The 24,329-nt window shown below is 54.9% G+C and overlaps 1 protein-coding gene across 10 annotated transcripts in view; it reads right to left on the reverse strand.

Annotated features, from left to right (window-relative positions):
• Nucleotides 1-24,329, reverse strand: part of CHD6 (chromodomain helicase DNA binding protein 6) — a 91,685-nt gene that overhangs the window by 23,559 nt on the left and 43,797 nt on the right. For 7 of the 10 annotated variants that reach the window (XM_058422677.1, XM_058422675.1, XM_058422676.1 and 4 more), the window contains 20 exons: nucleotides 19,848-20,341; nucleotides 16,231-16,369; nucleotides 15,559-15,708; nucleotides 12,671-12,736; nucleotides 12,184-12,242; nucleotides 11,693-11,810; nucleotides 10,461-10,547; nucleotides 10,119-10,268; nucleotides 9,725-9,846; nucleotides 8,869-9,112; nucleotides 8,273-8,449; nucleotides 6,553-6,696; nucleotides 5,540-5,795; nucleotides 4,874-5,084; nucleotides 4,176-4,371; nucleotides 3,549-3,713; nucleotides 2,986-3,165; nucleotides 2,175-2,285; nucleotides 739-941; nucleotides 142-341 (listed from right to left, as the gene is read on the reverse strand). In XM_058422677.1, coding sequence (XP_058278660.1) covers nucleotides 142-341; nucleotides 739-941; nucleotides 2,175-2,285; nucleotides 2,986-3,165; nucleotides 3,549-3,713; nucleotides 4,176-4,371; nucleotides 4,874-5,084; nucleotides 5,540-5,795; nucleotides 6,553-6,696; nucleotides 8,273-8,449; nucleotides 8,869-9,112; nucleotides 9,725-9,846; nucleotides 10,119-10,268; nucleotides 10,461-10,547; nucleotides 11,693-11,810; nucleotides 12,184-12,242; nucleotides 12,671-12,736; nucleotides 15,559-15,708; nucleotides 16,231-16,369; nucleotides 19,848-20,308 — 3,439 coding nt within the window. In that variant the 5' untranslated portion in view covers nucleotides 20,309-20,341. The remainder of the gene's footprint in view (nucleotides 1-141; nucleotides 342-738; nucleotides 942-2,174; nucleotides 2,286-2,985; nucleotides 3,166-3,548; nucleotides 3,714-4,175; nucleotides 4,372-4,873; nucleotides 5,085-5,539; nucleotides 5,796-6,552; nucleotides 6,697-8,272; nucleotides 8,450-8,868; nucleotides 9,113-9,724; nucleotides 9,847-10,118; nucleotides 10,269-10,460; nucleotides 10,548-11,692; nucleotides 11,811-12,183; nucleotides 12,243-12,670; nucleotides 12,737-15,558; nucleotides 15,709-16,230; nucleotides 16,370-19,847; nucleotides 20,342-24,329) is intronic. The other 3 variants (XM_040080333.2, XM_040080343.1, XM_040080340.1) reach the window with 1 other exon arrangement.

Below are 24,329 nucleotides of genomic sequence, written 5' to 3' on the forward strand. Positions count from 1 at the left end.
TGTGCAGAGAGAATTGCAGTGCTGAAGCATGAACACTTGCAGACTGTTTCCATCAGTTCTGCTTTGAATTCTGCAGTGTCAGTCCCACAGGCTGCCCAGGGCAACGGGTACAGATGCAATGGCAGAGAGAACACGCAATACCTGAGTGATTCTGCAGAGCCTGATTCTGGCCGTCCTTCGTTGGTGTGATGAGATCCCAGATAAAACTCTTAATCTTCTCATCCCCCTTGTAGTGCTTGACACAATACACCAGCAAGGCCCGACAAATCATCTCCATGTCCTTCTCATTCAGGTGCCACTTGAACCGCCCATGGGTCAGGATATCTTTCCAGCGTCCCCAGCTGAAACAGCAGGAACACAGAGTAAACACTCCTGTGCAATTATTTAGAGACCTTGCTGGCATCTCACTCCAGGAGCTCCTGTGGGGGCACAGCCCTGCCAGATCCCCTAGAGAGGGATGTTTTGCCCGCACATTACAGGAGCAGAGAGGGAGAGAGTTTTGCAGGACTAAACAGGGCAGAGGCAGAAGCAGACTCTGGAAGTGCAAACTGCCAGCTCATGCTTTTTCCTCCTGAACTCTTCTTCCATCCCAAACATTCGCTTAGAGCCCAGGTCTCACTAGGGAGGTCACTGCTGAAAGGAGGCAACACAGCAAGCAGGACTGACAGGAAGCGGCTGGTGCATGGGCGCTGGGGCAGCTGGAGGCTGTGGCTGTGCTCTCACAGGGGTGAGACTCACCCAAATATGAGCAGGTTCTTCTCCACACGGAAGCACTCAGCCCGCAGGTATCGCCGCGTCTTCTCGTTAAAGCGGCGCGAGCGTGTGGGTCGCTCATCCGAGTCACTGTCCAGCTCAGAGAACTCCATCAGCTCATCCTCCTCGAAGGAGTTGTAGTGTTTGGTTTGCTTCCGCACCCGGGGTCTGTCGATGACCAGGCTCTCCTGTGACGGACAGAGCAGAGTGTTCTCAGGTACAGGCAGAAACACTTGTATGTGCTCTTCTGGCCCGTCACCCAGGCTCTGCTCAGCCTCTGGCTCCTGGCTTGCCAGGTCTCTGGCTGACCATCACTTTCCCACTAGGATACCTGCTTCAAGTTCTGCCTGCACGAGTGACAGACTCCTGGCCAGCGCAAAATTCAGCCTGACTGATGGCAGGCTGGAAATCAGCCCCTCTGTGTCCAAACCGCTGACTGCCAGCAGCTGATTCAGCTCTGAGTCACTCCTGGCCTTCTCTGCACTGCCTATGCAAGTGCTGTGCTGAAGGCAGTGTAATCTCTGCATCAGGGGGACACCTGGGCTGGAACAGGAAAAGCAGCTTCCAAGAAGGTGCAGGAGGGAGCAATATGAAATTAAATAGCATGTACCTGCCCAGTCTCTTTACCCTACCCTGCTGGACAAATTAATGCCACGTAAATCTGCCTGGATTTCAGGCACATAGGACATGGATACACACACACACTCACTCACTCTTCCACTGCTCCAGCTTGAGCAGTGAGCTCTGCAGAGCTCCTGCTGCTGTCTAAAACCATCTCTTACAGTACTGCTACCTTAGCTGAAACGATGGCAGCCCCAGGGCTGCACTGGAGCCAGTGGCAGCACCGTGTGCCCGATGGAGGAGCTGGGAAGAGACCTGAGCTGCAGCCAAGCCCATCACCTCAGCAGGGCCAGCAGAGCATTGGGACTCCATCCGTCCCCTCCTGCCTCCTGACAGGCAGAGGTACCAGTCTGCCCTCATGAGAGGCAGCAGAGGGGCAGCTCCAATCTCTGCTCTCTGTGACCAGGGACAGGACCCACAGGAACGACTGGACCTGCATCAGGAAAAGGTTCTTCCCCCAGAGGGTAGTCAGGTACTGAGCAGGCTCCCCAGGGAACAGGCACAGCCCCAAGGCTGCCAGAGCTCAAGGAGCATTTGCACAATGGTCTCAAAACAGAGGGTGGGACCGTTGGGAGTACAGACTAAGTACCCTGAAACATCAGGGAGACACAGACCACCATGTGGCTAAACAAACCAGGGCTTTAACCAGCATTTGTGGGTCAGTCTTCCCTTGCAGTAATTCTTGATGCCCAACACAGACCTCTTCAGGAGCCTAAGAGGAAGCATTCAGCTCCCACTTGGACACCAGGCCACATGGTGTCAGATCAGTTGGGCCACATGGGCCACAAACTGCATCCTACCTTTTCATTCTTGGCATCTGTATCGAGCTCTGCTATCTTGGCCCACTTCTGCCAGAAGTTGGGGTCATCTAAGGAAATGTCAGTTCTGTTTCCTGATGCTACAAAGCTGGCCTAGGAGAGAAAGAATAGCAGTGAACAGGATGCAACCCACCATCCAGGTGTGCTTTCTCCCATACAGAGATCCCCACACGTGTGTCTTGAGTGCACGGTCTTGCTGCTGTGGAAAGTTGCAGCCTAAGGTGATATGTGCCAGAGGGTACTTTGTTTGTCTGAGGGAGCTGAACCCCTTTGTTCTGCAGTCATGCCTGACCCATGTAGGTGGAGCATGGATTGTGCAAGAGGACGAAGGACAGATGGCCCTTAGTGGCCCCAGCAGGCACCAGCCAGAGCACAGCAGAGCTGGCTCCTCAGCATCTATCTGGAGGTTTTGTGAGGCCCCACAGCACTCAGCTTCCATGGCACAGCAGCACCTCGCTTTGGGTACTGTGCAACCCAGCACATGGGTCCTGCCACCATCCTGGGGTCCCTATGCAGAGCCAGACATCATGGCTGAACCCTCCTAAGCAGCCTTAAATCACCTGCTAGGCTGGTGGCCCCTCCTCAATGCTCTGCTGACCACCAGAGAGACTAAACCAGCTGCAGCGCCCCAGCAAGGTCTCAATCCTGGGCACAGTGGGGCAGCAGAGCTTGGCCTCCATGTGGACGTGTCTCCACACACAGGTAGGTTACCTGACCACTACTGCCCTGCATGTTCCCCTCCCTCCACCCCCAAAAGGAAATCCCCCTTCCCTCCCAGTGGAGCACAGCACACCTTTGCAAATGTGGAGCCCTTCCCTTCAGACTGGATCGTGATGGTCTGTGTCCTGCGCTGGAGGATCTGATCAATGTCTTCCTCACAGAACTTTGACCCTTCGTCCTCCTCATCCATGAGTGCGCCGTAGGCACCCTTCCGCAGCAGGTCCTCCACCTCCATCTTGGAGAGCTGTTGAACCTGCCCAAAGCACAGGGGCATCACCAACCTGGCCAGCAACCATGACCACTGCACAACAGAAGGCTCCTCCCTCTACTCCAGCAGAAAGGGCCCCAAGCCAACCCAGACTTGCTGTGTTAAAGCAAAGAGGTCACTTCAAAACTCCTCCTGAGGGACTGTCAGGAATTTCAGTCCGTGCCACTCCGGACATAGCATCGCATATCCCTTATTCTCACGGCCGTGCAGAACAGCCTGGCAGGCCAAAGAGCAGCAGTGCGAGTGTGTGGGACTGGGCTCTCTTTCCCAAAGCCCTCACAGTCCCCGTTCTGAGCTGGCAATGACTTACAGGAGGAGAGATCTCCTGCAGAGGCTCCCGCCTGGCCCCACTCCAGCAGCCAACCTACCCCATTGGTGCTGCCCTTGCGATTGATGTCCTGCAGCACAGCTTTATCCAGGCCCAGCTTCAGGCTGGCCTTGTCGAACATCTCCCGCTCATAGGAGTTCCTGGTGATGAGGCGATAGACCTTAACGGCCTTGCTTTGCCCGATCCGGTGGCAGCGAGCTTGAGCCTGTCAGTGCAGGGGGGATCGTGTCAGCGCAGGGAGCCCAGCTGGATGAGGACTGTGTGGCTGGGGGCACCCTGCATCAGCATCTACACTCACCCACCTGACCCACAGTCACTTCCTGTCCACCACAGCACCCTCACTCCCTGCCTATGGCTGACCTGGCATGGCTCTGACACAGCCTGCACAGCTGTGGAGCTGGAATGGAAGATCCCAGCACCCTCAGGCAGGGACACACGGCTCAGGCTGGAGCCTCGGCTCTCCGCAGATGTGGCACGCTTTCAAAGCCACACTGTGATCTTCGCCACATCCCGTTCCCGCTGCCCACATTCCTGCCAGCTATCCTGGCACAGCACCTTGTGCCCAGCACAGCTCGTGCTGTTGCCCTGTTCTCCCTGCTTCCTATCACAACCGACAGGGGCTGTGCCTCAGGAGCTCCTGACAGCCTGGCCCTGCCCAGCCCATTACCTGCAGGTCATTCTGTGGGTTCCAGTCAGAATCAAAGATGATGCAGGTGTCGGCAGCGGTCAGGTTGATGCCCAGCCCGCCTGCCCGTGTGCACAGCAGAAAGACAAAGCGATCCGAGTCGGGCTTGCAGAAGCGGTCGATGGCAGCCTGGCGCAGGTTGCCGCGCACCCGCCCGTCGATGCGCTCATAGGTGTACCTGCTCAAGAAGGGGAGAGGGTAGAGCAGAATCACCGTGGGGCCTGAAGAGGCTGTGGCTTTCTAACCCCTTTCTGCTTCTTCTCTCAGGCTATGTGGGCACACCAGCCAGGACTTACTGCCAGTACCAGTGCCCAGGTGGAGGCCCAGGCCCCATTAGCCTGCATGCACTGTGGCTGTTCTCAAAAGTTGTGCCTCTTAAGATGACAAAATCATCACAGCCCCATGCCTGGTGCATAGATATGGAGCTCATGGGAACCAGGACCAAGGGAAGGATCTACTTCCACTGGTCGCTCTGAGGACTAGCCCTAGACTACACAAAATGAAAGATCCGAGCTGCTTAGCTCTGGGGTCTCCGCACCCACCAGCAGTAGATGTAACTTGCATCCATCGGTATGTGGGCATGGAATGGCCAAATCCTCTGCCTGTATTGTGGCCACTCCATGGACAGTGCATGGAGGTAGTGTGGAGGAGCCGTGGTGAATGCTGGAGCCTGTACTAACCGTCTCTGGATGAGATAGTCTTCCAGGATGTCAAGGCAGCGCACCATCTGCGAGAAGATGAGCACCTTGTGCCCACCAGCAATCAGCTTGGGAAGCAGCTTATCAATGAGAACCAGCTTCCCAGCTGCCTGGATCATTGCTTGCAGCTGGAAGTCTGGTGCCTCTGGGCAGTGCGTTTTACGGAAGTCTTCCAGGATCTTCTCCTCTGCCCCTGCCAGGTGAAAAGGAATGTGAGCTCTTGGCAAGGCTGGCAGTGCAGCTGCCCCGGGCAGCAGCAAGGGACTGCATGAGCAACAGAACCCATGCAGTCAGAGCTAGGGAGGCTGGCTAGAGACCTCCTGCAGACCCTCCACTCCTGGGACTAAACTTCTTCAGGGTTCACACCAGGTCTTGGCAGAACAAGTCAGGTTGGGATGTTGATCCTGTGTCAGAACACCCCCAAATACAGTGAGCCTCAGGAGATCCTGAGGTGCCCATCAGCAAGCAGCCCTCTGAGGGAGCTGGGCTGCCTGGCAAGGCAACAGGGCAGAGCACTGCCACACCACCAGCAGATGGCACAAGGCCTGAGCTGGCTCTCCAGCCGGGCAAGTTCTGCTGGGACAGAACAGTAAACGTTGCAGTGATACCTTCACGTCCCCCTACACAACTCCCGTGCACAGCCCTCACCGTTGATGAGGTATGGGTGATTGCAGCACTTGCGCAGCTCCATCATGGTATTGATGAGGTTGGGCATATTGTGCTGGTTGGCACCCTTGGAGAGGAAGGAGAAATTCTTCTCCAGGATAGCCCGGTAATATTTCTTCTGGATATTGGTCAGCTCCACCTCAATGATGGTCTCCTGCTTGGGGGCCAGATTCTTCTCTACATCATCCTTCAGCCGTCGCAGCATCATAGGCTTCAGGATGGACTGCAGTTTCTTCACCTGCAGAGTAAGCGCAGACACTCGCTGCTCTCCCTGCATGGCAAGCATACGGGCCCACAGCAGAGGGGTCTGCAAGACTGGAGCCTCCCCACGCTGCAAACCCACTACAGGTGACTCTGGAGCAGCTGCTCAGCAGCCAGCCAGGACAACTTCAGGGGCTGGAGTCTTTGGGGCAGGCAAGACCAGTCCAGGCTATGAATTCCACATGCCTCTGCTGCCAGCAGCCTTAGGTGTCTGAGGCAGGAGGAGAGCTGAGAGTTTGGATGGTAGCCGAGATGGTGGTTGCTTCATGTGCCTGTGCCTGCTCCCAGAGAATGACAACTTTTGTGCAATTTCCACATTCAAAAGGCAGTGGGACAGCCCAGGCAACTAAGCAGTTTCCCGTGACTCACACTCAAGGAGAGCTTTGGAGGAAGGCTCTCCAGGGGAACCTGACAAGGGTAACTGACACATGGGCTTACTGACCTCCCCATTCCCCCTGCACTCGCTAGTCTCAGGGACAGATCAGGTGGGAGAGGCAGGTGAGCTGTTCTACCACGGCATGCAAGGGCAGCAGAGAGTCAGTTGGGAGCAGACCACTACAGGGATGGGTCTCCTCTCCCCAGAGCAGTGTCGGGGGCTCTGTCACAACTTTGCTTCTCCTGGTATGAGGAGTCCTATCCACTTCCATGAAGCGCGTGTCTGAAAGCCTGCCTGGTTTGGTCACCAGTTGTCCCCGTGGCCTGTGCTAAGTCACCGGTATCATTCTTCCAGGTACCTGCTCCTCTGTCTTCAGGTCTCCAAACTCTTCCAGGAAGGCTGTCTCTGAGGGGAACTGCTGTGGCTCCAGAAAATTTAGGAGGCTGAAGAGCTCCTCTACCGAGTTCTGCAGGGGGGTCCCTGTCAGCAGCACCTTGTGCTCCTGGGAACACACAGGAAAGAGGTTGAGGGCTCAACCCCATTAGCTGGGGTTGAAGGTGTCCCAAGAGCACAATGTTTCTTGTCTTCCAGCCTAAGAAGCACTCTGGGAGCACACACACACACCCTGAGAGGCTTCCCTGGCAGTGGTGACAGCCCTGACCAAGCCACTGCCACACAACACCGTCTTATGGCTCTCAGGACGCTCCTGTGCACATGTTCCAGTCCAGCTCTGTGCAACAACAGCCAAACCCAAGATTTCACACTGCTCCCAGGTTTCAGCCCTGCTCTGGCACAAGATCCTTGGGTAGGGCTGTGCAGACACTGGACAGGGACTCTGACAGCCCAAGCTTCTGTGCAGCTGGGAGCAAGATGTCTGTCTTTGGGGCTCAGACAGAGCAAGAGAGAACATGGCCCAGAGCCATGGGCCACTGAGAGGGAATGGTGGCCTGCTGCTAGGGCCAGTCTCAGCAGGATGCTCCAAAATTAGCAGGGGCAGGTAGTACTGTGCACTGGGAACAAGGGGGAACTTTCCTTAGAGGTTCACCATGTAGGTACCTGTGCAGTAAAAGGAGATGGGGTCCAAACAACCCCCAAGACCCGGGGGTGTGAGGACCAAATGATCCCTCAAGGAGAATGCTCTCCCTCCCATGCCTGACAACACAGGCCTGGACTTCAGGCACCACCAGGTGCTGGTCCTGGGTGCACCAGCTCCTCTGTCCTAGCACTGCCAGAGCCTTGGGCTCACTACTCAAGCTAACCCTCCTGCCCAGTCTAGTGCAGGAAATGTCCTCAGGAATGGCCAGCTAGGAAAGTAGGGCATTTGTAAGGTGGGAGACTCCCACAGGACTTGTACAAAGGAAGGTGATGGTTTAGAAGTGGGACCAGTAGCAACCCTGCTTTGACCCAAGCTCACAACCCAGCAGGGCCCTGCACAAGACAAAGTCAGGGGAAACAGCAGGGTCTTTTGGAACTTGTGGGAGTCACAAGACTAATTAATTTTCAGAAGCCTGGCCCAGCTACAGGTGAGTGTGATAGAAGCTGGGTGCAGCTGGAAGATCCAAAAGGCCTGCTGGCCCTTGGTCCAGCTAACAGCATCACTGCTTTTCCCAGGGCTGGGCATCCAAATAATTTCTCTGAGCAGCTCACCGATCCCTTTGTTAACCCACCCCTGGCACGGACTAGGCCCATGTTTACACAGCAGTAAGAAACCAGCTCCAATACCACAGCCCTGCCCAGTATAGGGCACAAGGCACATCACGGACAGGGTGCTGTTCAGGGCTGGCCAGCAACTGTCCCCATGTGCTGCAGCAGCTTACACTGTGCTGCAAGGCTGGCCAGGGCTCTGGCAGGGAGCATCCCCAAGTGTGAAGGCACAGGGATAGTTAATATTCCACTTTGGCAAAATGAAGTTTGTGACAGTTGCAGGGCACCAGTGTCCCATTGATCAAGGGGCCTCCTGGATGGTTTTCCTCCTGCCTGGCACAGACCCTGAGCTGCTGACAATGGCATCTGACTGCTCAACATGGTCATCTCCAGCCCACCCTGCTCCCAGGTGAACCTGGGCAGGACATGCTCACCAGGGCCATGAGCTTCAGCCCCTCCAGGAGTTTGCAGTTCCTGTTCTTCAGGCGATGTGCCTCATCAATGACCACACAACGCCACTGGATCTTCTTCAGCTCTGGGCAGTCAGCAAGGATCATCTCAAAGGTGGTGATAACCACCTGGAACTTGAAGATCCCAGGGAGAGGGTTACCCTAGGGAAAAAGAAACCAGACTTTGAGTCCTGCAGTGTGGCAGCACACTGTCAGACCTCCCATCTGACAGTATCAGTGTCATCTGACTCTGAACTGGAATTTCCCCAGATCTCTCTCAAGCATTGGGCAGGTTTCTGCAAGCCTCCTTGATGGCCACAGGCTGTGTATCTCCAAACAGACACTGTCCCAGGGGAGGCACATAGGCCTGGGCAAGAACCAGGGCTATGCTGCACTCTCCCCGTTCTGCATGAGTTCTGCCTGTTCACTCATAGAGTGCAACTTGAGCCTATGCTAGCAAACGGGGCTGTAAAGATCACATTTCCCTTTCCAAATGAACAAACTCCACAGGCAGCTCAGTGCTTCCCAAGTAAAGGAAGCCAGGGCTGGGGGACATATCCTGGAAGGGCTGTATTGGTCACCTGTGTGTCCCTGTACACCATCTCGTACTGCTGGATCATCTGCCGGCTGATCTGGCTGCCATGGTACACGATGGCGTTCATCTCTGTCCAGGTGCGGAACTCCCTCTCCCAGTTTGTGATGGTGGAGAGAGGTGCGATGATGAGGAAGGGGCCATGGATGCCCATCAGGAATATCTCTGAGAGGAAAGTGATTGACTGGATTGTCTTCCCCAACCCCATCTCATCAGCCAGGATGCAGTTCTTCCTGCAGAGAGGACAGGGTCAGGTCAATGCGGCTCTTGGGGGCAGAGAACACTCTTTGATGGGATATCAGGCACACCACCTCTGCCCACACTTCTCTGACCCTGCAACATGGAGCATGGGGGGACTTTGGTATAGTGGCCCAAATCTGTCTGGGTAAGCCAGCCAACTTCTTATAAAATCATGGATTCAAAATCAGCATGAAAGACGCTGTTTTCCAGATACAGATGAGCCAGGGAAAGATGCATCTGATGGCCTGCTGCAGCTGAGAACATGCATATTCCATCCTGCCTGCCACACAATGGGTCACCAATAGCCTGGTCAATACCAAAAAAACCAGGTGTATGTTAGAACCATAGCTAAGCCCCGTTATCTCCGAGACTCATCAGCATGTACCAGGGAGAAACATTCCTAAAGACTCAGTTGCAAAGCTAAAGCAAATCCAGTTTCTGGCAGCTGCCTGCCAGCTCCAGCACCTGAAGGACTCAGTGGCTGCTCTGTCAGGCCCCTCTTTGTCCGCTCTGCTCCCCAGCTCTGCTGTTCCCATGACAGCATACAAAGGGCCTGCTGCCAGCAGGATTGCTCATGGCAGCACTGGGCTCCAGCCCCTCCTCACCTGTTATACCAGTTAAAGAGCAGCCAGTTCATTCCCTCCAGCTGATACTCCCGCAGCTGGTTGCTGTTCTTGTACTCGCGGGACTTCTCCAGCTTCTGCCAGGACTCGGACGCTGGGCGCTCCTAGGAGGGGACAGTAGGAGCAAGGTCCGTGGGAGATGCTAATGCCCAGTGAGGCCAGATCCTGCTGCTGGGGCTGCACATCAGGGACAACACTTCAAAGCAGACACTGACAGCTGAGTAACAGCAAGGGCTTGGCCTCTGGAACCCACCCTCAGACCTCCAGAAGGGAGGATACACTGCAGCACCAGGGACAAGATCAACACTGCTGGACTGTGGCAAGACACAGCCAGTCCCTGCGCCCAGGGCAGCGACCTGCCAGCCGGGTACGTTACCTCAGGGTACGTTACCATGTGCTTGATTTCTGGAGGGATTTGGAGGGCTTCGAACTCTTTAATCTTCCCTGGGTCAACATCCTCCTCCAGCTCCCAGGTGCTCTCCTCATAGGGCAGTGAGCACCACTTCACCAAGTAGTGAGTCACCTCCTGCAGCACAGAAAGACAGGCTCAGAGACAGGGAGGGTCAGCAGTGCTCCATCCACCCTGTGCCAAGGGTCCTTGGGGACAGGGAAAGCTGTGCAAGGGAAGGCTGGAAAGGCTCAGGGTGCTCAGAAATGACCCACAAAGTACACCTCAGGTCTTCCCTCCATGGGGCAAGTAAGAGACGCAGCCTCTCACCTCCCCAGTGTCAGGGTCCTTTGTGTGAGCCACCTCCAGAATTCGATCTACCTCCACGTAGTCCGGGTTGAACAAATCCTCATCGGGCTGTGATGGCAAACAGTAAAGCAGGAGGTAAGTTCGAGGTGATTCCAGGGTTAAACACATGGGCACAAGTAAACAAATGTGAGGCATCTGTCCCCAGGATGCTGCTAGCTGTGTGCAACACACCAAGTGCCCTGGACACGGGTACAGACATCTGTCTCTGGGCAGGGAGGATGCAGGAGCCCGGCAGCAGGCAAAGCTCTTTCTTTGGAGCAGTCACATGCTCTGTGCTGCCCTTGCTGGGAGGCAGGAAAGTCCTCTCCAGCCTATCTGGCCCCAAGGTACAAGTCCTAAGCTGTCTGCTCCAGCTGATGTGCAGCATCTAGAGCTGTGACAGCCACAGCACATAGCACCCAATGAACCCCATGGATGCAAGGACTGACACCTTGATCTCTGCCTCCCTCTTGCCCCACCTAGCATAGTCCTTGGAAAGATATGGCCTAGGGCTCAGGAAGGAGAAAAATCAGAAATTTTCAGAAAAATTCTACGCTCACAACTCCCCAAGCCCCAGTTATTTACAGGAAAAGAGCATGTGCTTCTTGCTGAACTGTCAGTGGTACAGAGTGTTCCAACACATGCTTTTATTTGCATCCTGAGAAAGACCCCAAACAGATTCGTGAGTGAGAAATTTGACACACACCCCCAGCTTTCCTGCTACAATGGAGAAATTTTCATAGCCTACTGGCCTGATTTACACTTGTACGGGGCAGTTTGAGGAGATCCAACAACTATCTCTGGAGCAGCAAGATAAATTACAGAACACCTTTCATACTAAGCAAGATTAATCTGCTTATAGAACAGAGCAGGCAGGAGCTCCCCTAAGCCCAGATATTTATAGCTCCCTCTCTAGCACAGCATCTCTGCTCCAACACAGAAACACCTCCAGCCCTATATGCTGCCCCGCCTCCCACCAAGCAACTCTTCCAGAGCTGGCAGTGCCTGGCAAGTGACGCTTGTCACCCTGCTCATAATTCCACCAGTGACACTAGAGGCATCCAGGGCACAGTCATGGACCCTCAGCTCCAGCCCTGGTGCCTTGGGCCACGGAGATGGACTGGTCTCAGCAGCAAGGTGTCAGGGGCAGCTCCTGGCCTGCTCCTGCACAACACTGGGTTCAGGCACCACTGCTCACTATGCTCCACTCTCACCTCTGTAAAAATATGTTTCATCTGAGCCTGCTTGTTCCGGAAGCGCTTTATCTTCTGCGAGATCCTGGGGTCTTTCTCCAGCTCCTCCAGTGTTGCCCATTTACAGTGGAGGTAAGAGCTGAAGGGGGAAAAAAATCAACAGCATGTGACCAAGAGGCCTCTGGTCCCAAACCCATCCACCACACAGAACAGCATGGATCTCCCAGCAATGCAGAGAATGCCCAGCCCATGCCCATGGCTATACCACCCCTGCATGGGAAATTGGGGAAAGCCATGCCCCAGGACCAGGCCAAGAACAAGCACCGAAGCTGCAGCAGCTTCCCTGCTTCCCACCACCACAGCTGACTCAGGAGGACAAGAGCAGGAAAACAGGGATGCTGGGGCTACAGCTAGGGATGGGGTGGAGGTGGGAGTGCACAGTCCTTGCTCCTGCACAGGGCGCAGGAATAAACAGGGCCCACAAGAAAAAAGCACTACAACACTGCACGTACAAGTTCCTGTACTTGACGTAGAACTCCTCTGTCTCAAATGCCAGGCCTCCAGGATGAGCCTGAAATCAAGGGAAGGAGAGTCAATGCCAGTCAGAGGCTGTGCCTGGCCATAGGCTCCAGGGACTGTGCCCCAGGGATAGTGAGGACAGCCAGGCACTCGTGCTGTTGCTCTGGAGACCCAGTAGCCCTGGGGAACATGATGTGAGACCACCCTCGAGCATGGGGGACTCCATCACCTTCTGGGCATCAGCCCAGGCCTGACTCCCCTCCAGAGACTTTCTGGTGCCTAGGATAAGAGATGCACCACACTGATCCACAGCTCAGAAAGGTTCCAGTGTGGGCATATCCCAGCACCCCACCAGAGGAGCAAGAGCACCAACTGCTGCTACATGTCTTGTCCCTGCTGCACAGAGCAGCCAGATCTCGCATCCCTCCTCTGCTCAGGGACTTCCACCCCCCCCCCTCCCCCGACATCTTTGCCACTCACCTCCTTCTGCACCATCCTGGAGGCAAGGATCTTCTCAATGATATTGGCATCATCCTCAGGAGGCTCCTAGGGACAGGAGAAGAGAGCTCTGTTTTTCTAGCTCATCATGTGCCCCTGGCACTCCTCCAGCACAGAACGGTTGCTTGCTTCTCTCCCAGTCCCCCAGCCAGGCAGACAGAGCTGGCACTGGGAGCTGGGAGAGCTGTGATTGGAGAACCCTCGCTGGGTGCAAGGGTGTAGGTGCTGCCACCTACACTCACCCTCTGCCTGTCCTCTTCAGGTCAGCCAGGCCACAGCACTGTTTGGTTTGCTGTGTGGGTCCTTCCAGCTACACCAGGGCAGCCAGAGAGGGTGGAAAGTCTCTCAGAAAAGAGGAGGACGCTTGGGCACCTTTGCCCATGGACTCAAGGAAGGGAATATGCCAAAATGTGCACATTCCTGCTCCAAGGCACTCTTCATGCCACATTCTAGTCATGCCTTAGCAGTTATACAGCCCCATAGTGCTGTATGGCTCCAAGGACCTCAGGAGAGGAGGCAGCCCATCTGTCAGGCCCTGCCACATGTCACCCACACACTGTCATCTGCCCATGGCCACAGGACAAGGACAACAGCACCTCACCCCACCACTCTCCATGCAGCTCTTCCTGGAAGGCTCGAAGTGCTGCCTGCTTCCCTCTGCAGACTTCTGCTCTGTCCCCAGAGACTCACCCACAGATCTGCTGGCACCCAGGGACTCCCAGCATAGACCCTCTCGCTGAGCACAGGCTCTGCTGCAAGTGGCCCTAATGCTGTCCTGCTGCCAGCTCTGGGGATGTGGAAGCTCTCCTGGCTGCGCCTGTGCCAAATGCCAAGGGACAAGAGTGCCCCACCAAATGCCAAGGGACAAGACAGCCAGGCTTGTGCCTGTCTGTGCTACAGAGGAGACACACACAGGAAGAGTCACAGGAGATGACAGACGCCAAAGACGTGGAGCCTGCTAGAGCATTAGAAATGTCTGTTCTGCTTTGGATGGAAGATAGTACAGCAGAAAGGAGCAAAGTGCAGAGCAGAAAGCAAAAGGACTCTGTTCATTCCCTTCCAACGGATAAAGAGTATAGACCAAGGCAAAGCAGCCCTGAGGTGTCACTTTGCAGACTAGAAAGTCTCAGAGAAAGGCATGGGGCAGCCTAGGGAAGGACAGACAGACAGGCCATCCCACACCACTCATCTGAAAGTGTCTGGGAAAGCCAAGACCATGCCCAGGGCCACAGCAACCCTTCCATCCCCAGCCTAGAAGTGATTGCTGCCTTGGCACTGTCACTGAGTGCAGGGCAGGACGTTGGACCCAGCACCACAACACAACGAGCAGGGAACAAGTCTGCCTGGGCCCCTCAGCTGCCATCTGAGGCTCAGAGCAGGATTTCTGCCCTAGCTGGGGAACTCTGCCCTACACTGGGTTAAGACAGCTGAAGGCAGCTTGCAGCAGTGCTCCTGCCACAGTCACTGTGCAGTGCCTGTTCCCCCGTGCCCAGGCATCCAACCTGGCACTGCTGGGCTCTGCTCGACCACTGCACGGAGGCTTTGTGTGAACATGGCCATCACAGCAGTCCAGTGCCCTGGTGCTGGGAGCTCCCATGCTGATCCACAGCCCTTACATCGGCTTCCACTGCTCTGGGGCTCATTGCTGGCTGCCTGAAGGCTGCTGGAGCAGCCCTGCACTGCCCAAAGAGCTGTTTAGGTTCACATCCAGGATACAGAAGGAAAGCTGCCAAGTCCAGGCTATGGAGAGAGCAGCCCTGAGGTCACAGTACTCACATCCTGCCCTGCCTGTCAGCTCCTGGGAGCAGCCACAGGCAGGCCCAGCTGGGCAGATGGGCCAGGCCTCAGAACCTGAAAACCACCTGTCCTCGCTGCTTTGGACATCAGCTCTAACGATCCATCTGGAGAAGGACAAACTGTGGCGGAAGTTTATGACTGAGAGGAGAACAAGGTGGGAGCATGGACACATGCCAAAGGCAGCTCATACCTCCTGCTCTGAAAATCTCACTTGGAGAGATGCCTGCCAGGAGCCCAGCTGGGACACAGCCTCAGGCAGAGCTGAAGCAGCACCGGCAGCATGTCCTGTGGGGGTGTGGCAGCCCCAGGCCAGGCATGGACCATCAAGTCAGGGCTTATCAACAGAGCTAATACCCACCAAAACCTTGGGAAGAGGGGACTAGAGAGGGTAACAGAAACACCGTGAAAACAGTTAGTGACCGTAATTAATATCTGGCAGCTTTGTTAGTGACCAGAGAGAGGGAATGAGTTGCAGGATCCAACACACAGTCACAGACGGGCAGGAAGGAGCAGCCAGCACCCACCAGGAGCCAGCACTGAACCAGTGGCAGAAGGACAGCAAAGCCCAAATCGCAGTGGCACCGGGTGGTCCCTGCCATGCTGCCCAGATCCTTGCCATGCTTCCCAGCAGATCAGCTCAGCTGGCAAGGGTCAGGCTGGCATTGCTACACTCTGAGGCACTGGAGATGGAAACTGATGGAGAGCAGCAATGTGGGCAGAAAATTATGACCTGGCATCTACAAAGCCCTCAGCTGGCAGGGACAAAATAATAGAGTTATCAAGGACAGGAGCTACTAAAAGTAAAGGCAAAGGTGGCACGGGCAGTGGGTAGGACACGTCCAGCTGCGTGACACATTCCAGAGGCCTTAATCTCCAAGCAAGAGGGGGACAGATGCACCAGCACATCTCTTGTCCATCTCACAGTTCCTTAAAAGCCAGCCTGAAGCCTCCCAGACAGGCACTCTCTCACCCCATCCTTAAACTGGCATTCACCACCTCCTCAAGCCTCAGCACTAACATTTTGGGATACCCTGCAGATTCCCCACACCCCACAGTCCCACGCCCAGCACTACCTCTGCCTGCCACGCCAGAGTAGAGGCAGAGAGCGCAGAGGTTCGTCCAGCTCCCAGCACGGCAATTGTCTCTCCATCATCATCCACGACCTTGAAATCCAGGTCCTCGTTGTACTTTCTCCTCTTCACCTGCCTTCCTGAGCGTCGTTTCTGTTTATAGGATGAAAAAAGGCAGTGCCCGGAGGCACGGGCAGACAAACAGCAGAGAGAAAGCCCCAGGGCTGCCAGAATTCCTTAGAATTCCTTCCCCCTCCCCTCCCCCAGCAGAATGGAGGTGGTTAGGAAGAACATGCACTCCCTGAGGTGCTGAGATTTCCATCATGACCCACGGAGTCCCATCAGTTCCCAAGAAGTGAGGCAGAGGAGCCCTGTAGAGAAGCAGGGCGTGCAGCCCCCCAGGCTGCGGGGCCAACATGTGCCCCCTGTGCTGTGCCAGGAAAGGGAGCTGCCCTGAGCTGTGGTGGAGAGGGACACCCAAGGCTGAAACATGCAGGGCCCAGGGCAGCAGTGAGCGCCCAACCCTGAGCCAACAGCTGGCTTCAGACTGATAGAAGCTGACTACACTGCTGAACATGCTCTCTGATTCCTGTGCCCAGAGCCCTTTGTTATGGTCCCACTGAGAGACAGCCAGGATTTCACCCACCGGCAGCCAGCTGAGGGTTTTGGACATACCTGGCTGTCAGCTGACTCCACAGACTCCTCTGGGCTTTGTACAGATGGGCTCAGGATATCCTGATCCAAATCCAAACTGGTCACTGATATCTCATTTTTCCTCTTCCCTTTCTTCTTCTTCTCCACAGGGGTGTCTTTGCTGCCAAGGCAGACCAACAGTTAGATCATGTCCTGGGGATCCCAGGAGAGAGGCAGCAGGCACCCACACACTGCCTCTACCCAGAGGCAGCTAAAGGCTCCTGGGACCTCCCCCAGCACTGGGGATCTCCAGTTGCTGATGCTCATTTAGCACACCAAGTGTTTCTCCATCCAGTTCCAGAACAGAGATGAAAGCGTCCATCTGCCCTGCCTGGTGTGGAGGCTGGGTGCTCTCACCAGCCAGGGGAACAACCCCACAGGGGCTGGGGTTCAGCTCACAGCGTCTAGCACAGGCACAAAGAGGATCTCCCCACCACCAACCTCAGCATGCTAGGGCAGCAAGGTGCCTGCTCTGATCACAGCACTCCCAAACACATCCTGTGCTGACCAAAGTCAGAAATACAGTTCAGCAGCTCCAGAGGCAACCCATGTCCTGGCACCCTGGAAACAAACCTTCAAGCCCAGTTTGAGGAGCACTGGCCACACTGTTGGTCACCTCCTGCATGTGCCACAGAGCCCTGCCAGACCCCAGTAAACCTTTACACTGAGCACAAGCTGCTCCAGTTCATGATCTGTGTTCCTGAGTCACAGCACTGAGCCCCGTCCCGAGGCAGCTGAGCAGACTGGTGTGAGGCTCCAGCTGGAGGGAGTTAAGCCCCGTGACTGCCACAGCCACGGGCGGATGCACACCTGACTCCCACAGGCGCAATGGCCCATCACAGCAGTCACTGCCAGATCCAAGGGCCCTGAGCTCTGTCCCACCGCCACTGTCCCCCATGCTCGGGTCACAGAGGGGATTTGGGCTCTGCTCCCATGAATCCCACCACCTTCCTGAAAAACATGGAAAGACAAGCCCAGTCCCACAGCACGTTCTCAACGTAAGGGCCACTTCCATCCCTGCCTGCACAAGGAAAAGGGACCAGGAAGCACCACGGCTAGAAAACAACTGCTCCCAGCATGCCAGCCTGTCCTCACCCTCTGCAAGGAACACTGTTAAGGGAATGGCTCCAAAGAGCTGGTGCTCGTCCCAGGGCCGAGCAATGCCTCCTTTCTCACTTCCAGCCCCACCGTTTGTTCCCTCCACATCCCAGATCTGCATAGTGGCAGAGGAACCATTAGTTTCAAAGTGATGCCAAGGTTCTAGCTCCATTTAATGAGAAAAATATCTGCTTGCCTGTGACTAGCAAAAAATAAAAGTAAAAATCTGCTGTTCAGGACAAAAATGCCCTGGTCATGCGTGTAGGCCTAAATTAGAGGCCCTGAAAATGCTCTGTGAGCAGTGCTTCCACCGAGCAATAACTCCCAAGATACTGATTTGTAAGTCACAATTAACAACTGCTTCATTCATGAGTTAGTCATTGACTGTGATTAGAAATAATTTAGAAGAAATTATGCCACCATTATCTGCCACTTAGAGGACTCCCAGCAATCATTCCATCCGCACAGAGTATAAACTAACTTAAGCCTGCTCCTTGCCTCTCCCCTCGCTGTGCTGCCGGCGTCCTCCAGACACCTCCCCAGCTCCACGTGGCCATGGGGCACAGGGGGATACACAGCCCTGCTCCCTGCAGAGCTTCCACTCTGACACACCCATGGCCATCCCTCACACAGGGGGGTTGCTGGTGGCTGACCCAGAGTCCAAAGCAAGTTTGAGAAAAGGCTCAAAGAGGAGCTACAGAGGCTGGGAAGTTATAAGGAGGACCCATGGGCTGGACTTTCCAAGCAGCAGAGCTGGAACTAGGTCCTCCTGGAAGGTGCAGATGCATGGGAGGGAGCACCACAGGCTCAGGCCATATTGGGATAGAGCATCAGGAATGCATAGAGCTTTGTGGAACTTCCAGACTCCCACACACAGTTTACTCTGGTTGCATGACATGTTGCAGGGTTATATTACATTGTTAAGTTTGCATGAAGTGGCCTCTTCACCAGGGCTCTGCTGGTACTCAGCACAGCAAGCTGGTTGCTTTTCAGCTGCCTGTGGTATGCCCAGAACCTGCTCTGCCCAGGTAGGAGAGCCAGGGTTTCCAAATCTGCAGCTGGGGTTACCCAGCCATGACCCCCCACCTCTGGCAGTGTGATCTGTCCACCAACTACTCACAACAGGTTGCACAGTCATGGGCTGCCCTGGATATAACACTCAACACCCTCTGAAGGCACTGCTGTCAGCCAAAGGACCTACAGGAGCCATGAATGTCTCCAGAAGCACAAGCCTCCGTGGCCTGCTCTTCCGCTGGGTCCCTGTGCTTTGGTCTGGTCCCTCAGGTTCTGCTGCAGGGGCAGATCTCTGTGAACTGCCTGTATGGCAGATCCTTACTGGTGGAGCAGAAGCGTCATCATGAAAATCGGACAGCTGCATTCCTCATCCCAGGACCTTTCTTGGGAACCAATGCTGCATCTGCATGGGCTTTATCCCTCTCTTCCTTGTCTGCAGCCCCTCTCCTTCGCTCTCCACCTCTATCCCTGCGCTGCAGCCCTCCTTGGGGCCTGGAGGAGCCCTTCCCTCATCCTCCCAGCACTGTCCGCTTGATCCGCCCATTCCCACCTGCTCTGGCTCACCAACCCATGACGAGCATCTGCAGAACCCCAGGTTCAGGGAAGAACAAAAGTGACCGCTCAGGGATCCGCTGGGGACATGGCACCCAGCTCTCATCCTGCTGAGCAACCCAAACCTTCTCTCGTACACGACGAGCCCGTGCCAGTGGCACTAAAGGCCAGGATCCAGCTGTCAGCGAGCTCTGAAGGAGCAGGGCTGTGGAAGACCAAATGACATTGGCGCTCTTGAGACCTGCTCCGCTCCCTGCACACATTCTCCATTAAAAAGAAATCAGAGCTTCTGGCCAACCAGCCTGTTAATTAAAAGGCTGAGGAATTACCAGAGGCAGCGGCGCTGGCCTCTGCAGTACAAGGGAGTCCTCAGGCCTCCCCCCACTGCTGGCTTTGACTGCCAGCACAGCTCCACAGCTGCCAGGAGGAACAAATCTTCCAGGAGAGGGAGAGGAGATGGGATGAGCTCCACCATCCTCCCAAACACGAGCCAAGAGGAGGCAGGCTGCTGGCCCTGCGTGTGCACAGACCCTCATTTGCACACAGTCCAGGGCCGGGTTTTTCACACTCACATACCCTCTGCCCAGGCCCCAAATCATGTATAACAGGCCCTCTGCCACGCAGCACCTCACTGTCCTGGTGGGACACCTCCCTGAAGTCCCTTTTGCCCCAGGACACTTGGCACAAAAACCAGACCAAGGAGAGGCCAAGACTCTCCAGTCCTCTTATGGATCTGGAGTCTCGCAGAGCCTCATCCCCGAAAGAGCACCCGCCTGTCCCATCTCTGCACGGCCAGAGAGCTCATCCTGGCATCCCAACCAGCACATCCAGCCTTCAGACCAAGTGTTCTGCACACCCAGCGCTGCTCTCTCCCAGATGCAGCTCCTGCAAGCCCACAGCCCGGTCCACAGGGACAGGGCCACACCATCACCCACCTGATCTTCTTGGGTCTTGATCTGGGGGCTGACTCAGAGCCACTCTTCTTGTCTTTAGGCTCCTTTGGGGCTTTGGGTTCCCGAGGTTTCCGGGGCTTCTTAGCCACCTCCCTCTGCTTGGGTTCCTTCGGCTTCTTAGACTCCTTCACCTTTTTAGGCTCTTTTGGTTCTTTAGGCTCTCTCCTCCTCTTTGGTTTCACCTCCACAGCTGCTTTATCTCCCCCTTCCTGCTCTCCCAGATCCTTTTTCTTCCGTTTCTTCTTCACCCCCGTACCCCCACTGTCCTGCATGCCGTTCTGGGTGTTTGTCCACTTCTGAGGAGCCCCGTTGGGCTCCTCCTTCGAGCACTGGCACTGGTCACCTGTGTTTGTGGCTGTCACTGTCACGTGGTGGGTCACCTCGTCCTGCTCTTCACCGCTGGCAAAGGTGTCCCGTGTCTTGCACTCCCAGGCAGACGACATTGGGGAGAGGCTCAGTGCTTTTAGGCTTGGCGGCTGCGGAGAGAACGCAAAGCGACAGGTGAAGCAAATGCCACCGTTGTAAACAGCAGGTGTCCTGAGGGAATCACAGCCCTCCGAGGCTCCAACCACACAGTGCAGCATGGCAGCACGCCTCAGCATTCGGGGCCTAAGCCTAACAGCCATCACGAGCAGATGCAGCTCAACATGATGAAGCCCCTTCTCTGCCCAACAAAGGCTGACAGACAGAGGCCTTTTGGCTCCCCCCTACCCCATGCAGGTCCCCAGCAGAGGTGGTGGCCCCAGTGTGTGCCCCAAACATTGTTCTGCCTTGGATCAAACACTCCACACTCCACTTGGCTAAGACAAGAGCAACTTGTGCATCCAGACCACTTCCTGTCTGTTGCCTGGAATCAGAGATTGTCCCAGTAGGGTGAGGAGAGGGAATTAGGGACGCTTTGCAGCCTACAGAAACAAAAAGTGGGTTCCCAGGTCCATCTGGGGCAGAGCTTGAGGCAGAAGAGAAGGGTTCACTGCTCACTGGAGCTGCTGGGGTGCCAGGGCTCCCTCCAGGCCAGGAGAGAAGAAGAGCTGCTCTTCCTGCTTCAGCACTTTTTTTCCTGTGAACTTTCCAGCACGGAACACTGAAAAGAATTGAGCTGCCTCCTAGGTGTGCTTGGCCTCAGCAGGCATGACCAGACAGCAGCACTCAAGGGCACTATTCTCAAGCAGCAGTAGGAGCGCCTGTGGTGAGGGCCCAGGCTCAATGTGCAGCAATCTTCACTCCAGCAGAGCAGCCCAGGCTGCCAGGACTGCCAGGGGACAGCCCAAGAAAGGGAGCTGGGGGTGACAATTCTCAGTGGGAACCAGAAACATCCTTTGCAGCAGCTACCAGAGTAAGAGCGAGCAAGGGATGCACAAAGGAGCAGGCAGAAGCACGGCTCTGTGCCCTAAGTGCAGACACCTGGGGAGAGGAATGTGTCAGGTTCTGTTTCAGCTCTCCCAGACAATTCCCATCCCCAGCACTCCAGCTCCTTCCAACCCATGGCTCAGCCATGATCAGAGGGAAATAGTGGCCACAGCTGGGCTTGCTCATTGCTAGGGAGCTGAAAGGGCAGCACCAGACCAAGCCCAGCACCACAATGGGCTGGAAAGTTGGTCCTGCAACTGGGGGCTGGTGGCTGTGCCATAAGACAAGACACAGGCCCTTCCTACCAGCCTAGAGGTGTCAGCTCCTCATAGGGAAGCTGTAGGGCAGCTGGTGTGTGGCCCAGGAAGTGCCAGCACCATCTCCTGTGCTTGTGGGAACAGGCAGTGTTTGCCCTGCCACCTCACACCCATGGCTGCCCCGGGCCAGGGGTGTTGCTCCCTTCACAAGTGCCTTCCCTGGTGCTGAGGTGGAGGTGCCAGTGCCTCTGGCAGCAATGCCCTGGCTCTGCAGAGCCTGGGCACCACCCAGTCCCTCAAGACACCTCAAGCTGTGGGAGACAATGCAAATCTTTACATCTTACAGGCTGAGGGCTGGAGCCCATCCAGGGTTGTCTAGGCACAGTGTTACCCTGGTTTTTCTGAGTTTTTTAAAGCCTTTTGAATTTTCATAAAATGGAGTCAGACCTTTTAGCTACTGCACAATATTAGGAGCAGTTTCTACCTTTTTCTCACAGATGTAACATAAACAAATCCTTTGTTTTTCATTCTCCGTCCTTTGTTTGCATATTTCTAACCTGATAACAATTGTAACTGACAGTTGGTCTAGCCACTTGGCTGAAGGGTGAAAAACCCCAGAAGCCAATCTTCGGCCAGACCCACAAATGTATAAGAAGTAAGAAATAAACAAGGAGGCTCTCTCCTCCGCCCTGACTCAGCTTGAGCTCCATCGGAGAAATCTCTGTCCTGCGAAAATCTCTCGTCTTGTGTGACTGCTTTGCGTGTCACGATCACAGCACAGGGTGCTCTTTAACACTCAGACTTCTGATTTGGATTAGATGGAAGCATTAAATGAAACAGACTACAAGTGGAAAGGCTCCTGATGTCCCTGCAGCCACCCATGAGTGGGGCTGCAGGCTTAGCTGGCATAGGTGAAGCAGGGTGCATCAGCATCCCTGCCCGCATGCAGTCACCTCCAGCCCTGGCCCCTGCTGCTATCTGCACCAGCAGCCTGGGATAGGGGAGCGGCCATCCTGCCACAAGGATCAGCCATCAGAGGGCACCTAAGGAATTAAAAGGAACCTATTCAGGACCGGGAGAAAATCAGCACTATCGATGCTGCTTCTGAGACCACTGGCTGTGCAACAGGATCAGTCCCAGCCTGTGCATTCCTCAGCTCTCAAAAGATGGGGATCAGCTGTAACAAATTAGAATCATAGAGTGGCCTGGGTTGGAAGGGACCTTACACATTATCTGCTTCCAACACCCAGCTGTGTACAGGGACGACTTTCACTAGACTAGTGAAAAGCTGTGACTACCCCATCCCTGGGGCTTTTCAAGTCAGGGTTGGATAGGGCTCTGAGCAACCTCTTCCAGTGCCTTGTCACCTTCATGGCAAAGAACTTCCTCCTAATATCTAATATTAGATATATATCTATATATCTGTATTTCCTCCTAATATCTACTCTAAATCTACTCTCTTTCAGTTTGAATCCACTCATCCTTGTCCTGTCACCATATGCTTTTGTAAAAAGTCCTTCTCCATCTTTGTTGTAGGTCCCCTTTAGGTAGTACCCCAGATAGGGACAGTAGAACAGAACAGCATTTTACTCACTTGATAAGGACAGTAGAACAGAATAACATTTACTCTTGTCAAGGACAGCAGAACACAACAGCACAACCTTATATAAGGATGTAACTTAGGCAAACAGAAGTCATGCAAAACACAAGCATGATGCCAGCTCAGCTCTGCAAAGCTGACAAAGCAGAAGCTACACAAAAAAACAATACTGTGTTTACTCAAAAGCGAGGGTCAAGGAATAGCCATCTAAAACGGACAGCAGAAGTTGAAGATGGACCCCAAAGAACCACGTAAGGACTTCTGATAAGACATGCAACTATGTAAAATAAAGCCAAGGAAATGGAGATAGTTAATGAGTATGCAATCAGTGTCTGATAAAATCCCTGTTCAACCGACACTCATCTCACTGGAACAGAGGAAGGATCCCCCCAAGTGACCAGCATGCTGCAATAAAAAATGTCTGCTTCTAATACTCAAAACTGTGTTATAAAGTTTCTATCCAGACAATTTCACTATCACTCTGTTAGGTAAGCCCCCTTTAGGAACTGGAAGGCTGCACCCCTAAGCCTCCTCTTTCCCAGGCTGAACAAACCCAATTCTCTCAGCCTTTCCTCCTAAGAGAGGCGCTCCATCACTCTGCTCAACTTGGTGGCCTCCTCTGGACTGGCTCCGCCAGGTCTGGGTCTGTCTGGTGCTGAGGACTCCAGAGCTGGATGCAGCACTGCAGGTGGGGCCTCACCTGAGGGGAGTAGAGGGGCAGAATCCCCTCCCTTGACCTGCTACGCACGATTCTTTTGATGCAGCCCAGGACATGGTTGGTTTCTGGGTGCCAGTGCACACGTCTGGGCGTGTACAGCCTCTCACCCACTAGCACCCCCAAATCCTTCTGATCAGGGCTGCTATTGATCTGTTCCTGCCTCAGTCTGGATCGATATAGGGATTGACAGCCAACCCACATTCCTTAAAGATCTGCCAGCTCTGTTCCACACCCTTGTCCCAGAGGGCACTCTCCCAGGGAATCTCACTGTCTATCACCCTGAAGAGCTGGAAGTCTTTTTCCCTAACACTCAGTGTCAGCACCTTGGCCTGGGATCCCTGGGGGCATCAGGTGTCACAGCCTGCCGCGTCCCAGGAGCAGTGCCGGTCCCAGTCAGCAGTGATTGCCTCCAGCTGGAGCAACCAGAAGACTCTGGAGCAGGCCCTTCCATGAACTGGCCATCAAATGCCAGCCTGCGGGACCCAGGCACGCAGCCAGGGCTCGCACAGGCAGCACGTGGATAGAGAGGCAGGGAGATC

The sequence above is a fragment of the Hirundo rustica genome, chromosome 16, assembly GCF_015227805.2.
Source record: "Hirundo rustica isolate bHirRus1 chromosome 16, bHirRus1.pri.v3, whole genome shotgun sequence".
Classification (NCBI taxonomy): Eukaryota; Metazoa; Chordata; class Aves; order Passeriformes; family Hirundinidae; genus Hirundo; species Hirundo rustica.